The sequence below is a fragment of the Chlorocebus sabaeus genome, chromosome 16 (genome assembly GCF_047675955.1).
Source record: "Chlorocebus sabaeus isolate Y175 chromosome 16, mChlSab1.0.hap1, whole genome shotgun sequence".
In the NCBI taxonomy this organism is placed as follows: Eukaryota; Metazoa; Chordata; class Mammalia; order Primates; family Cercopithecidae; genus Chlorocebus; species Chlorocebus sabaeus.
In genome coordinates this window covers 14,020,694-14,035,954 of record NC_132919.1, presented here as the reverse complement: position 1 = coordinate 14,035,954, position 15,261 = coordinate 14,020,694, and the positions used below count along the sequence as shown (strand labels likewise).

General features: G+C 39.9%; 1 protein-coding gene across 3 annotated transcripts in view; it reads right to left on the bottom strand.

Annotated features, from left to right (window-relative positions):
- The window catches only part of COX10 (cytochrome c oxidase assembly factor heme A:farnesyltransferase COX10), a 141,532-nt gene that overhangs the window by 36,820 nt on the left and 89,451 nt on the right, over positions 1-15,261 (bottom strand). For all 3 annotated transcript variants that reach the window (XM_008010430.3, XM_008010428.3, XM_008010429.3), the window contains exon 5: positions 12,855-12,925. In XM_008010430.3, coding sequence (XP_008008621.3) covers positions 12,855-12,925 — 71 coding nt within the window. The remainder of the gene's footprint in view (positions 1-12,854; positions 12,926-15,261) is intronic.

Below are 15,261 nucleotides of genomic sequence, written 5' to 3'. Positions count from 1 at the left end.
AAATTAGCTGGGTGTGCTGGCTGGCACTTGTAATCCCAGCACTTCAGGAGGCTGAGGCAGGAGAAACGCTTGAGCCCAGGAGTTCGAGACCAGCCACAGAAAGTAAAAAAAATTACCTGGGCCCAGCGACTGGCACCTGTAATTCCAGCTACTTGGGAGGCTGAGGTGGGAGGATCACGAGTTCCGGAGGTTGAGGGTGCAGTGAGCCATAGTCCTGCCACTGCACTCCAGCCTGGGTAACAGAGCAGGACCTGTCTCAAAAAAAAAAAAAAAAAAAGGAAAAAGAAAAAGAAAAAAAGAAGACATACAAATAGCCAAAATGTATACCAGAAAATGCTCAACATCACTAATCATCAGAGGAATGCAAATTAAAACCACAATGAGATATCATTTTACCCCAGTCAGAATAGCTATTGCTATTATAAAAAGACAAAAAATGAAGATGTTGATGAGGATGCCGAGAAAAGGGAACTCTTACACACTGCTGATGGGCATGTAAATTAGTATAGCCTCTATGGAAAATAGTATGGCGATCTCCCAAAGAATTAAAAACAGAACTAACATTTGATTAAGCAATCCCACTGCTATCTACCCAAAGGGAAAGAAATCAATATAAATCAAAAAGATACCTGCACTCATGTTTATGGCAGTACTTTTCACCACAGCAAGATATGTGTTTTGTCTTGAATATGTTTGGTGAAAGAGTGATTGATCACTTATGGGAGACCTGTCTGCCAGCTGAGTGGAAGACAGATGGAAGGAGGGTTAGGAAGAAGGCAGAGAAATCAGCTGGGATGTGCTGTAATAACCCACGCAAAACTGATGATGGTCTGACGCTAAAGCACTGAGGTGAGAGGGCATAGATTCCAGGGTAAACGAGGGGGTTGAAAAGACACAATTTGTTGAGTAATCAGATGAAGGGGATAACAAAAAGAGTGTCTAGGATGGCTTTATAGGTGCCTGACTTTGGCACATAAATTAAGGTATTAAGGAAAAAGATTTGGGAACGAAAGTGAATTGGGGTAAAACATACAAAATGTGAGCTGCCTGCAGGGGCAACCCAATAGATTTTCAAAGGAACTAGGCTCAGAAAAGCAATCTGGGCTGGAGGTGCAGACAGTGTGGAGTGTACTAAATGCAGGGAAGTGAGATGAGAAGGAGGTTAAGGATCACCAAACTAGAGTAGGTGGAGGAGGAAGGAACAGAAACAAGAGCTCAGCAGGGAACAGGCAGAATGGCTTATTTCTTACTCATCCTCTGGTTCTCAGCTTCAAGACTCATTCCCTGAGAAGTAATCCTTGGCCTCCTCAGTTTGAGGGAGATACTCCTCTTTGTGCTCCCACGTCACAGTGGGCCTGTCTGTGGTATTTAGCACATTACACACATGAGATGCTTCATGACTCAGAATCCCACAAGACACAGAAGTGTGCCTTCATCACCACTGCGCCTCCAGGGTCGAGCACCATGCCTGGCTGGCACGTGCATTAAAAAAACACATTCGTTGAGTGAATGTACCTTTGACAACAGTTAGTGTCCTTTTAATGCACATATGTTGCCATCTCCTTGATGTGATTCCAAGAGAATGAAGACCATGTTATTTACCTCTCTGCAACCTTAGGAACTAGCACCCTTTTCTACATAGACAACACTCTCCACAAAAGTGTTCTGATGATGATAGTACGAGGGAAAGTTTCAATAACCCACCACTCTACTTTCCACTGAGTGTTTTGGCCTACCAACTTAATCATAATGGAAACACACAGTTTTCACTCTGAGTTCACTTACTCAGCAAGTGTTTCTGCTTACTCCTCCCCATCCTTTGAAAATGACTTGAATTTCTTTTTTATGTTATTAGCTGACAAGTATATTTTAAAGCAAATTTTAAAAAGATATTCAAATTCTGTAAACAACTCAACATCTCTCTATAGTTTTAAACCTCTTCCCTAACAACGTACTTTTATTTACATGATTTTAGTGATCTTATTATTATATCCATAATAATGTTATGAGATGAACAGGTTAGGATTTTTCTTTTCCCTGAGACAGGGTCTCATTCTGTTCCCCAGGCTGGAGTGCAGTGGTGCAATCATAGAGCACTGGAACCTCCAAATCCAGAGCTCAAGCAATTCTCCCGCCTCAGTCTCCAAGTAGCTGTGATGACAGGAGCGTGCCACCATGCACAGCTAATTTTAATTTTTTTTTTTTTTTGTAAAGACAGGATCCCACTATGTTGCTCAGGCTGGTCTCAAACTCCTGGCCTCAAGTGATCTACCCACCTTTGCCTCCCAAAGTGTTGAAATTACAGGTGTGAACCATACACCTGGCCTAGGTTAGCAATTATGATTGTTCTTTACACATGAGGAAGCAGTAATGTGGAAAGATTAATTAAATGATTTATCATGCTTAGAGTCAGTTAAGTAACATTTTTCATTAGATCATGATCATCATATGAAGAATACCTGAAGACTGACATGTTATTTATTACATAAAAATTTGTAAAATTGCTAATTGGCTTTTTCCAGTCACCAAGTTAAAACTGGATAATATTTAATCTTTCTATTAAGAGGTTAAACTTCTCTGACATTTTCCTTAATTGCATGACTGAGTTTGCAGACTCAACTTGTAAAGTGGGTTTACTCACTATATTAGTCCATTTCATGTTGCTATAAAACAATACCTGAGACTGGGTAATTGATAAAAAAAAGAAGTTACTTAGCTCACTGTTCTGTAGGCTGTGAAGTTCAAGGGCATGGCTCTGGCTTCTGGTGAGAGCTTTCACACAGCATCAAAATACAGTAAAGAAGGTCAACAGGGAAGCAGACATGTACAAATGGGAAAACCTGAGGGCATCCTGCTTTATGGCAACCCACTCTCTCAGAGACTAACTCATTCCCATGAGAACTAATCCAGTCTCCTGAGAGCAAGAACGGATTCACCATGACAACAGCACCAAGCCATTCATGAAGAATCTGATCCCATAACCCAAACACCTCCCACTAGGCCCTACCTCCCAACACCAACACATCAGGGATCAACTTTCAACACAAGTTTTGGTGAGGACAAACAAACCACATCCAAACCAAAGGATTCACCCTTCAATGTGAGCCCCTAATATGTGACATATGAACTCTAAGGTCTGTTCTTTGCCAGAGAATAAATGGAGGCTCTAAATCTAACTCCCTCATTACAACAATCATTATAGCCAGAACGATTTGCCAGAAATGTTCAAACAAGTCAGTTTGTTTGTCCATATGGCCTCCCAGCCATGTGGAACTGTGAGTCAATTAAATGTCTTTTCTTTATAAACGACCCAGTCTCAGGTAGTTCTTTATAGCAGTGTGAAAATGGACTAATACAGAAAATTGGTACCAGGAGTGGGGTGCTGTTATGAAGATACCTGAAAATGTGGAAGGGACTTTGGAGCTGGGTAGTGGGCAGAGGTTGGAAAAGTCTGAAGGGCTCAGAAAAAGACGGGAAGATGTGGGAATGTTGGGAACTTCCTGGAGACTTGTTGAATGGTTTTAACCAAAATGCTGACAGTGATATGGACAATGAAGTCCAGGCTAAGGTGGTCTCAGATGGTGACGAGGAAATTATTGGGAATTGGAGTAAAGGTCACTCTTGCTATGCTTTAGCAAAGAGACATTATGCCCCTGCCCTAGAGATCTGTGGAACTTTGAACTTGAGAGAGATATTTAGGATACCTGGCAGAAGAAATTCCTAAGCAGCAAAGCATTCAAGAGGTGACCTGATTTTTTCTGAAGTTGTACAGTCATATGCATTCACAAATAGATGGTCTGAAGTTGGAACTTACGTTTAAAAGGTAGGCAGAATGTAAAAGTTTGAAAGATTTACAGCCTGACCATGTGGTAGAAAAGAAAAACCCATTTTCTGCAGAGAAATTCAAGCTGCCTGTAGAAATTTGCATAAGAATGAAGAGCAGAATGTTAATTGCCAAGAGAATGGGAAAAATCTCTCCAGAGTATTCCAGAGATCTTTGCTGCAGCCCCTCCCATCACAGGCCCAGAGGCATAGGAGTGAAAAATGGCTTCATGGGCTGAGGTCAGGGCTCTGCTGCTCTGTACAGCTTCTGTACAGCCCTGTGTCCCAGCCGTTCCAGCTCCAGCTGTGGCTAAAAAGAGCCAAGGTACAGCTCAAGCTATGGCTTCAGAAGGTGCAAGCCCCAAGCCTTGGTTGCTTCCACATGGTGTTGGGCCTGCAGGTGCACAGAAGACAAGAGTTGGGCTTCGGGAGCCTCTGCCTAGATTTCAGAGTATGGAAATGCCTGGATGTCCAGGCAGAAGTCTGCTGCATGCAAGGGCTGAGCCCTCATGGAGAACCTCTGCCAGGGCAGAGCCTCCATACAGAGTCCTCACTGGAGCACTGCCTAGTGGAGTTGTGAGAAGACAGCTACTATCCTCCAGACCTCAGAATGGTAGATCCACTGACAGCTTGCACCGTGTGCCTGGAAAAGCCACAGGCACTCAAGGGTAGCCTGTGAAAGCAGTCATGAGGGCTGTACCCTGAAGAGCCACAGAAGCAGAACTGCCCAAGGCCTTGGGAGCCCAACTCTTGCATCAGTGTGCCCTGGATGTGAGACATGGAGTCAAAGGAGACTATTTTGGAGCTTCAAGATTTAATGATTGTCCTTTTGGGTTTCGGACATGCATGGGGCCTGCAGCCTCTTTGTTTTGGCCAATTAATCCCACTTGGAATGGGAGCATTTAGCCAATGCCTGTACCCTCATTGTATCTTGTGGGTAACTAACTTTTGATTTTATAGGCTCATAGGTGAAAGGGATTTCCCTTGTCTCAGATGGGACTTTGGACTTGGACTTTTGAGTTAATGCTGGAATGAGTTAAGACTTTGAGGGATTGTTGGGAAGGCATGATTGTGTATTGAAATGTGAGAAGGACACGAGATTTGGGAGGAGCCAGGGGCGGAATGGTATGGTTTGGCTCTGTGTCCCTGCCAAATCTCATCTCAAATTGTAATTCTCACATGTTGAGGGAGGGACCTGCTGGGAGGTGGTGGCTGGATCATAGGTGTGGTTTCCCCTATGCTGTTCTCATGATAGGGAGTTCTCACAAGATCTGATGGTTTAAAAGTTTGTGGCAGTTCTCCCTTTGCTCTTTCTCTCTCCTGCTACCATGTAGGAAGGTGCTTGCTTCTGCTTCACCTTCTACTATGACTGTAAATTTCCTGAGGCCTCCCCAGCCATGTGGAACTGTGAGTCAATTAAATCTCTTTTCTTTATAAATGACCCAGTCTCAGTAGTTCTTTATATCAGTGTGAAAATGAACTAATACACTGTCCAACTGATTGACTCGCCATTTCATGAAAGATTTTTCTACAGAATGCAATGCTATTTGATAGCAATTTACCTACAGTAGAACTTCTTTCAAAATTGTAGTCCTCTCAAACTCTGACACTGCTTTATCTACCAAGTTAATATAAAATTTTAAATCCTTTGTTTTCATTTCAACAATGTTCACAGCATCTTCGTCAGAAATACATTAGGTCTCAAGAAACCACTTTCTTTACTCAGCCATAAGAAGCAATTCTTCATGTGTTCAAGTTTTATCATGAGATTGCAGCAATCCAGTCACATCTTTAGGGTCTACTTCTAATTCTCATTCTCTTGCTATTTCTTTCATATCTGCCTCCACTGAAGTATTAAACTCCCCAATGTCATACATCAGAGTTGGAAGCAACTTTTTTCAAACCCCTGTTAATGTTGACATTTTAACCTCCTCCCTGAATCATGAATGTTTTTCATGGCATGTAGAATGGTGAATCCTTTCCAGACAGTTTTCAATTTGCTTTGCCCAGATCCATCAGAGGAATCATGATCTATGGGAACAGCATTACAAAATGTATTTCTTAAATAAAACTAAAAAGTCAATCATGGTTGTAATCCCAGCACTTTGGGAGGCTGAGGCGGGCAGATCACAAGGTCCAGAGTTCGAGACCAGCCTGACCGACACGGTGAAACCCCATCTCTACTAAAAACACAGACATACACACACAAATTAGCCAGGGGTGGTGGCGCATGCCTATAATCCCAGCTACTCAGGAGGCTGAGGCAGGAGAATCGCTTGAACCCGGGAGGTGGAGGTTGTAGTGAGTGGAGATTGCACCACTGTACTCCAGCCTGAGTGACAGAGGGAGACTGTCTCAAAAAAAAAAAAAAAAAAAAAAAAAAAAAAAAGTCGAAATGACTCTTTGATCCAGGGCTGCAGAATGGATGTTATGTTGGCAGGCATGAAAACATTAGTTTCCTTGTATATCTCCATCAGAGCTCTTGGGTGACCAGGTGCATTGTCAATAAGCAGTAATATTTCACAGGCAATCTTTTCCTCTGAGCAATAGGTTTCAAAATATTCAGTAAACCATGTTGTAAACAGATGTACTGGTATCCAGGCTTTGTTTTTCCATTTATAGAGTACAGGCAGAGTAGATTTAGTGTAACTCTTAAGAGTCTTAGGATTTTTGGAATGGTAAATGAGCATTGGCTTCAACCTAAAGATAGCATCAGCCTTAGCCTCTAATGAGAGAGTTAGCCTATCCTTTGAAGTTTTGAAGCCAGGCATTAACTTCTCCCCTCTAGCTATCGAAGTCCTAGATGGCATCTTCTTCCAATAGAGGGTTGTTTTGTCTATATGAAAACTCTATTGTTTAGTGTGGCCACGTTCATCAATGAACTTATAGCTAGATATTCTGGATAACTTGCTGCAGCTTCTCCATTAGCACTTGCTGCTTCACCTTGCACTTTTTGTTTTGAAGATGGCTTATTTTCTTAAACCTCATGAACCAATCCCTGCCAGTTTCAAACGTTTCTTCTGCAGTTTCCTCACCTCTCTCGGCCTTCATAAAATTGAAGAGAGTGAGGGCCTTGCTTTGGATTAGGCTTTCGTGTGAGGTAATGCTGTGGCTGCTTAGATCTAGCCAGATCACTAAAACATTCTTCATATCAGCAATAAGACTGTTTCACTTTCTCATCATTTGTGTATTCACTGAAGTAGCACTTTTAATTTCCTCCAATAACTTGTCCTTTACATTCACAACTTGGCTGTTTGGTGCCAGAGGCCTAGCCTTCAGCCTATCTCAGCTTTCAACACCTTCCTCATTAAGCTTAATCATTTCTAGCTTTTGACTTAAAGTGAGAGACGTGCAATTTTTCCTTTCACTTGCACACACAAGGCTATTGTAGGGTTATTAATTGGGCTAATTTCAATATTGTTGGTTCTCAGGGAATAAGGAGGTCCAAGGAGCGGGGGAGAGATGGGGAAACTGCCAGTTGGTGGAGCAGTCAAAACACACACAACCACTTATCGATTAAGTTTGCTGTCTTCTATAGGCACAGTTGGTGGTGTCCCAAAACAATTACAATAGTAACATCAAACACCACTGATCACAGATCACCATGCCAGATATAATAATAACAAAAAGCTTGAAATATTGTATGAATTACGAAAGTGTGACACAGAGACACAAAGTGACCATGTGCTGCTGGAAAAATGGCACCAACAGACTTGTCTGCTGCAGGCTTGCCACAGACCTTCAATTTGTAAAAAATGTAGTATCTGTGAAGCATAATAAAGCAAAGTGCAATAAAATCAGGTATGCCTGCATACCTGGAAACTATAATAATTTAGATACATTACACTTTACATTTATATGTTTTTCTCTTCTAAGCAAAATAAGCAATGCCAATTTGCATGAAACAGCCTCAGAAATAAGGAAATTCTGTGAGCATCATAATCATATTTTCCCCTGTACAGTGTGGCATTATCGTTATCATCCAAACTGGGCATTGTTGAAAGGGAAACAGGACGTTATCAATTATTCTGTGGGGGCAAACCAGGACTGTCCTGGGCAAACCCATTTGACCTTCAGCCCATTTTACAATCACGCTATGTGGGAGAACACTTTCCCTGAGTGATCTCTTTGATCCTAATCACCTGATATACACGTAACAATGACACCTTCTCTTCTTTCTTTCGCTGACTCAATTTAATCTCTGGATCTAGCTGAGTAGCTAGAGATACAGCTTTGGGCTATAATGTCTGGCCAATGGCTTCTTGTTCCTCACTTGCTTCAAGGCCACATACTCTAAATGGTTCTCACTGGGATCTATTCTTTGCCATTTTGTCTATGGCTTGCACAAAGGGATGCCTTAGAAACCCGTTGTTTATTTTCCTCAACAGAACGCCATAATCCCAAATGTTGAAATCTTGAAAAATCAAAATCCTTAAAGTCTAAAATTCCAAAAGATCAAAATCCTGAAAATATAATTCTGGAAAAAATAATTTAAAAATTCTTTAAAAGATATCTCTGTATATTTTTGAAAGGGAATTTGAGAAACATACAAAAACATGATAGAACACTTTATAAGCCACTTTACACAATAAAATAGGCAATAATAACATATTCATTTGTGCAAGCATAAATACTCAGGGATACTAATGACAGTCACATGGGCATAACAGTTAAAAGCAGACAAACCTTATTCATAAAGAGGTCAAACAAAGGAAATGTATAAATCCGTATCACTATGAATGGTGATGGTGTGCAGCCAGCGGTAAAACTGTGTTCCTCTGAAATGCCATGACAAACAACCTAAGTCTTTTCACAAGACTGCTCAGAAACCATGATGGGTCGCCACCACCACATACGCAGTCCCCAGAGCCAAGATCTTGAGAACTTCTATCTTTCACAAACACAGATGGATAAAAAGGACATCTTTCCATTTGTTGAGGAACTGTCAGTGTTTTTACATCCATGCACAATGCTAATACACAAAGTCAAATTTGTGATAATGCACTTTGTGGAGTCAGGTTTGCAAAAAACACACAAATTGAATTAGAACTCTAAAAAGTCTTACACAATCTACACCTCCGGAATTGGAAATGATGTGAAGATGAAATACATAGCATAGTGAATTGTAAAAACAATGCCGACAATTTAAAATGGTGAAAAAAACTGAAGAGAAAGAAAAAAACTAAAAAAGAAAATTAGACAAATGAAAGAGTATTACAGGGATAGATTATGAGCAATTGAACAGAGACAGTCCATTAGAGCAGGCCAACTTTCATAATCATTACCCATATCTTGATTTCTTGCATCACGATGAATAGCTGCTTTTTTTCTTTTAAGACACGGCTGTCCTTGGAGAATACATTCACATTCATTTTCAATGTGGTTCTGATCTTTTTGAAACTCTTCTAAGATTTGATATAAACTGACATGAGCATGCCTTATTAAATTTTCCCAGCTGGGCATAGTGGCTCATGCCTGTAATCCCAGCACTTTGGGAGCCCAAGCCAGGCGGATCACTTGAGGTCAGGAGTTCAAGACCAGCCTGGCCAACATGGCAAAACCCTATCTCTACAAAAATACCAAAAAATTAGCCAGGTGTGGTGGCACACACCTGTAGTCCCAACTACTTAGGAGGCCGAGGGAGGGGAATCACTTGAACCTGGGAGGTGGAGGTTGCAGTGAGCCAAGATCACGCCACTGCACTCAAGCCTGGGCAAGAGAGTGAGACTCTGTCTCTAAATAGATAAATAAATAAATAAATTTTCCCATCTTATGCCATGCTTCTATGTTATTTTGGGTAAAAGGAAATCCATTCCACATGCACCCATATACAGAACATAAATTTGGTGGAAACAATACTGGTGATCGAAGAGCAGCACCATTTCGTGTCATCTTATCCTAACACGCACATAATTATTTTCAAACCAGTCAGTAACTTTACTGGTTTCTTCAGGCAAATGCAGCTTTAATTTATTAAAAGCTCCTGGAATGTCATAAGTTGGAAGGAATGCCAATGCAGGCAAATAATGTATTTTTAAAGTGAGGTTTTCGGTTTTCAGTGTTGCCAAATCGTGTAGCCAACCCGCTCATCTGAATTTTCCGCCGAATGCATTGGGCTGAATGGAAAAAATACAGTTTATTGGTAACATCTTGAAATTCACTTTAGATGCCTTGATTGCACCTAACTCTGTATCTGTGTTTGAGGATCCGATTACAATCCATTTTCTTTTGCAAAGTCTTCCAAATCTTCTAATAAGTGTTTATAAACTGCTTCACATTTTCCAGTCATTAATACATAAAGGAGGGAATGATTTCTAGAATTTGTGGATCCAACAGGTGCATATTCTATATAGTTGATTAAAAAAAAAAGTGGGGATAGTTTTGAAAGTGCCATCCATTAGCCAATGTGAAGCATGTGCTGATTTTTCTACATTAGACTGAGTGGTAAATATAAGAAGTCTGTCTTCTTTGACAGTCAAATCACTAATCAAGAATAGGTCACCATTTAATGGTTTTTTGTGACACTAGAGGAACTTCAATATCGGCAAGTGTCTTTGGTTCAGAAGGTCCCTGGGCTTGTTGAATTCCTTTTATTCTCTGATGAAGGGCATTTTTTGAAGGCAAACATGGTGTTAGGTATGAAGGGGCAGAAGTTGTACATGACAGAATTTGACAGGGAAGATTTCTTGTATTTTTTGCCAGTATTTTCACTTCTATGATCTTCGAAACACTCACTACACTTGTATTCCGAAAGTGGTTGTGGTCTACAAATTTTATAAGTATATGCTATCCATTTGAAAGTCTGGTTATTGCCAGCTGTTGCAATTAAGCAATTTTCTGCTTTCAAAGCACCAATAATAATTAGCTTGAAAATGTTTATCTTTCACCATTAGGTAGCTTCATACACTTAACTTATCACAGTCTTTTTTAGAGGGAACAATATCACAGATCTCTTCCATTGTGTTGTAAGAAATACAGTAAGAAAGAATAATCTTTGGCTTCCCCAGTGGCAAATCTGTATTAGTCAGAGTTCTACAGGGATACAGAACCAATAGGATGTATATATAGATATATGAGAGGGGATTTGTTAAGGGGAATTGGCTCATGCAATTATGGTGGCTGAGAAGTCCCACGACAGGCCATCCGCAAACTGAAGACCCTAGGATGTCAATGACCCTAGGAGCTTTTCAGCTCAGGCTGAAAGCCTCAGGACCCAGGGGGCTCCTGGTGTATGTCCTAGAGTCCAAAGGCCAGCAAGCCTGGTGTTCTGATGTCTAAGGCAGCGGAAGATAAGTCTGTCCCAGCTCTTACAGAGACACCAATTCGCTCTCTTTATCTGTTCTCTTCCAGCCTCCAGCCAACCGGATGTTACCCACCAACACTGAGGGCAAATCTTCCCTATCTACTCAGATTCACACACTATTCTCCTCTGGAAATACCCTCACAGACACACCCAAAATAATGCTTTCCCTGGTTTCTAGGTATTCTTCAATCTAGTCAAGTTGACACCTATAATTAAGTCCACAAGTTCACCCCTTGTCAACCTGGCATCCATATGCATCTCCTTAAACCATACTTAAGCTTTAAATAAAGATAAAAATAAAGTGATAGTTCCACCTAACATGATTTTACTATCCTGTGATTGGTATTTGCGGGACTTTGGACATTAGGGATTCAAGACTTTAGGAATTTTGATCTTTTGGGACTTCAATATTTGGGACTGTGTCTTTTGGGATCATGATCCAAACCCCCTTTAAAAGGAGAGTGTTGCCAATTACAACAGCCAAGGCCCCAGTGCTCGTTCCTGAGTACTAACAGGTTGTGCTTCCACCACAAAGTAAGATGGGCTGGACAAAGTAAAGATGGGCTGTTTAAAATGATAAGCCTTTATCTGATTATGCTTAAAGACTACTTGCTGGGCCTATTCCTACACTTCCCTGGTTCTAAAGGAGGGTATAATTTCACTGAGGAAAAACGACTGAACAGAAATTCCAAAGCATTACCAGGGGCAACAGCAGCTTTTAGCTCTTGAGATAGGTTACATACTTTGCATTTTCCCCTCTAAAACAGATCTACCCAAATAAAAGTACTTTTGACAGTTTCTAAACCTCAAACACAGCATATACCTTTGTTTGTATTTCAGAAAAAAGAAATAAAATATCAGTAGATGTGAGTTTTTTGTTCTTACATCTTTTCATCTGGTTCTAGTGCCCTTTTTAATAAATTCATTGAGAAATGTCTAAAACCAGATAATATTAAAGATCATTTTTGCATAGATTAATCTGACTGGATATACATTTGCTTCCTTTATTGTTTTACCTAAATATGTGTGATCATTTGATTCACAAGTGTTACCACAATAAATTTTAAGCTCCATGAGGGCATTGCCTAGAAACATGAAGACAGAATCCAGTGATTTATCACAGTCAGTATAAACCATTTGGCCCTTTTTATTCTTCTAGGCTTGTAATATATATTAGGTTAAAAAAAAAGTTTTTAAATGCCGGTTTAGAGGTCTCCAGGAAGTAAAATGTTTAATTATTAACCATTAGTGATATTAAAATATTTATATGCCTTTTAGTTCTACTTAATTGAAATTGGTGGACAGTGATGGAGGCAGTGCTTTACTTGGCATACAACAGCATTATCAGTTTATCTGAAAAAGTTAGATTTCAGACATCCTTCTTCTGAGACCCTAGATGGATTTGTCTGAAAATCATTTGCGTTAATGCAATGTTTTCATCTTCAGCCACTACAAATGAAAGTCTATGTCTCAAAGTAGAATTAACAAAAAAAATCTATCACATAAGTTACTACCATAAAAAAACCTCCGCCATTCTTACATCCATCTCAAGTGCTTTATAAAACATTTTGGTTAGAGGTGGAAAGTACTGCATTTCCATATCAATTTGTTCCTTTGTGGGTATTTTATTTTCACTTCACAGCTCAAAGCAAAATAGTGGGAAATGACTCAGATGAACAAGCAAATGAATGCTTTATAATGTGGAAGACACTTGTATTCATGATTTTACCTGATCTGTCCACGAACCAGCGGTCTGTTCTTTGTCCTATTCATGTTTGAGTCAAATGGCACCTCAAAAAACTGTAAAAAGACAGACAACATTAACTATAAAACAATTCCTTTCTTCTGCTTTAGTACTGAACATTTTTTCTATAGTAAACTTCATTTTAATTTTGATAGTATAAATCAATACTCTGGCACTTCTTGAAGAAAAATTTAAAAAGAAAACAATTTGCACTCGGTGCCAGGAATATCTACTTTTATACACTTTGAAAATCACTTGTTAAACATACAAGTGGTATGTCCCTTGACATATGCAGACGATTGGCTCTAGGATCCCCCATGTGTGGATAACCAAATCCACACACACTCAACTCCCGCAGTAGGCCCTCCAGAACCCGCCTATGAGAAAAGGTGGCCGCTCTCTATATTCAAGTTTCACATCCTGCAGTCTACGCTGATTGAAATAAATCCATGTATAAGTAGACCCACACAGTTCAAACCCGTGTCACTCAAGGGTCACTTGTATAGTTTCAGGTTTGAAGCATTAGCGCTGTAAATAATTTCAGAATCTTTCACACAACCCAAAGCCTGTGAATCAACCAAGAATCAACTGACCCTGGGGAATGGACTACTGATGTCAAGAACCAGGGCTGACATAATTAAGATCTCAGATGAAATTGAGGATATACTGTGATGAAGGTAACCATCCTATTCTGCCCAGGATAGTTCTAATTCACATCTTGGTGCCAGCATCATTAACAGAAACCTCTTTCATTCTGAAAGCATCCTAGCTTGGACAATAGATTGGTATGGTCATCCTAATAATGAAGTACAGTTTTAATTGTTTACCTGTTAAAAGACAAGGCCCAAGGGATTATCAAAACTAATTTTCCAAAGCCTGGACAAACTGTACAGTATGTTCTTAAATTTGTTATTAATGTCTCTTACTTGTCTCCTTTTTTGCTAAAACAGAATACTCAAAAAATGTGCTGATCAGGTTATTATTTAAGAATATCTTTGACTCAATGGGCTAGAACCAAATCAACAGATGAAACAATAATTCAATGGAAGGCTGAAGTCAGTATTTCCCCAGCTATGTTCCCTTACTGTCCCTGGAGTTGCTCCAGGAAGAATGACTGACTCTATGGTCAAACCATTTTAGTACAATAAAATCTCTGAGAAATCCCAAAGTGAAGAAACCTAATTAACCTTACTTTAGGCAGTGTTCCCCAAATTTATTTGACCATGAAACTTTTTTTTTTTGAGACGGAGTTTTGCTCTGTCACTCAGGATGGAGTGCAGTGGCACGATCTTGGCTCACTGCAACCTCCGCCTCCTGGGTTCAAGCGATTCTCCTGCCTCAGCCTCCCGAGTAGCTGGGATTACAAGTGTGCATCACCACTCCCGGCTAATTTTTGTATTTTTAGTAGAGATGCGGTTTCACCATGTTGGTCAAGCTGGTCTCAAACTCCTGACCTTGTGATCCACCCACCTCAGCCTCCCAAAGTGCTGGGATTACAGGCATGAGCCACCGTGCCCGGCTGAAACTTTTTTTTCAAGAGAAACATAAACAACAGATTTCAGAAATTCCTGGTCTGACTAGATTTGAGTGACAGGAATCATGTCTTACTAATGTCTGTATGAATCATAGCTCTTTGTAGAGTGTGTTGTACTCGATATGTGTTCTATAAATGTTAGAAAAAAATAAACACTAGTGCTAAAAAGACGAATAAGTAACATTCTATTTTATTGTACTTTTACAAGTCATCTAGTATGATTTGCTAAGAAGTATAGGTTAAAAATGAAAGAAAATTTATTCTGAACTATTTGAGAAATGTAGAATTTATCCCTGTAAGTTTGGGACATCTGGTAAGTTGTGTTCCCTTTAATTTTCAAAAAAATTTTGACATACGTTTCCTTTCCCTGTATCCTATACTACAGACTATCTACTTTTAATTTTTTTACAATGTCTTGATATTCCTAAACACAATGACATTTTCCAGTACGATTATTTACTTTTTTCTTTCTCATTCCTTTCACATTACTATAGTCACTTCACTCACAACACTCTGAGTGTTACGCACAGTGAGGATTCCCTGTCATTCGTATTAAGTATCTACTAGCCCTAGTCCCTCACACTTGGGTCATACTGACCATCCAGTTACAGCTCATTTAACCAATGGTCAGCTACCTGTGATTCTCAGACCTTTAAAAGAAAACTGCATACCAATAATGATAACCACCACTATCCCCACAGCATTAAGAGAGCATATATTATCTATAATTATAAGAATAAAAGATATTCTTCTCTTGATGGCTAACCTTTACGAAGAATGGGCTATACATGTTAAGCATTTTACATGCATTGCAAAAGGAGCTGTATACCAAGCCTGAGTTTTCAGAGCTTCCTGGGC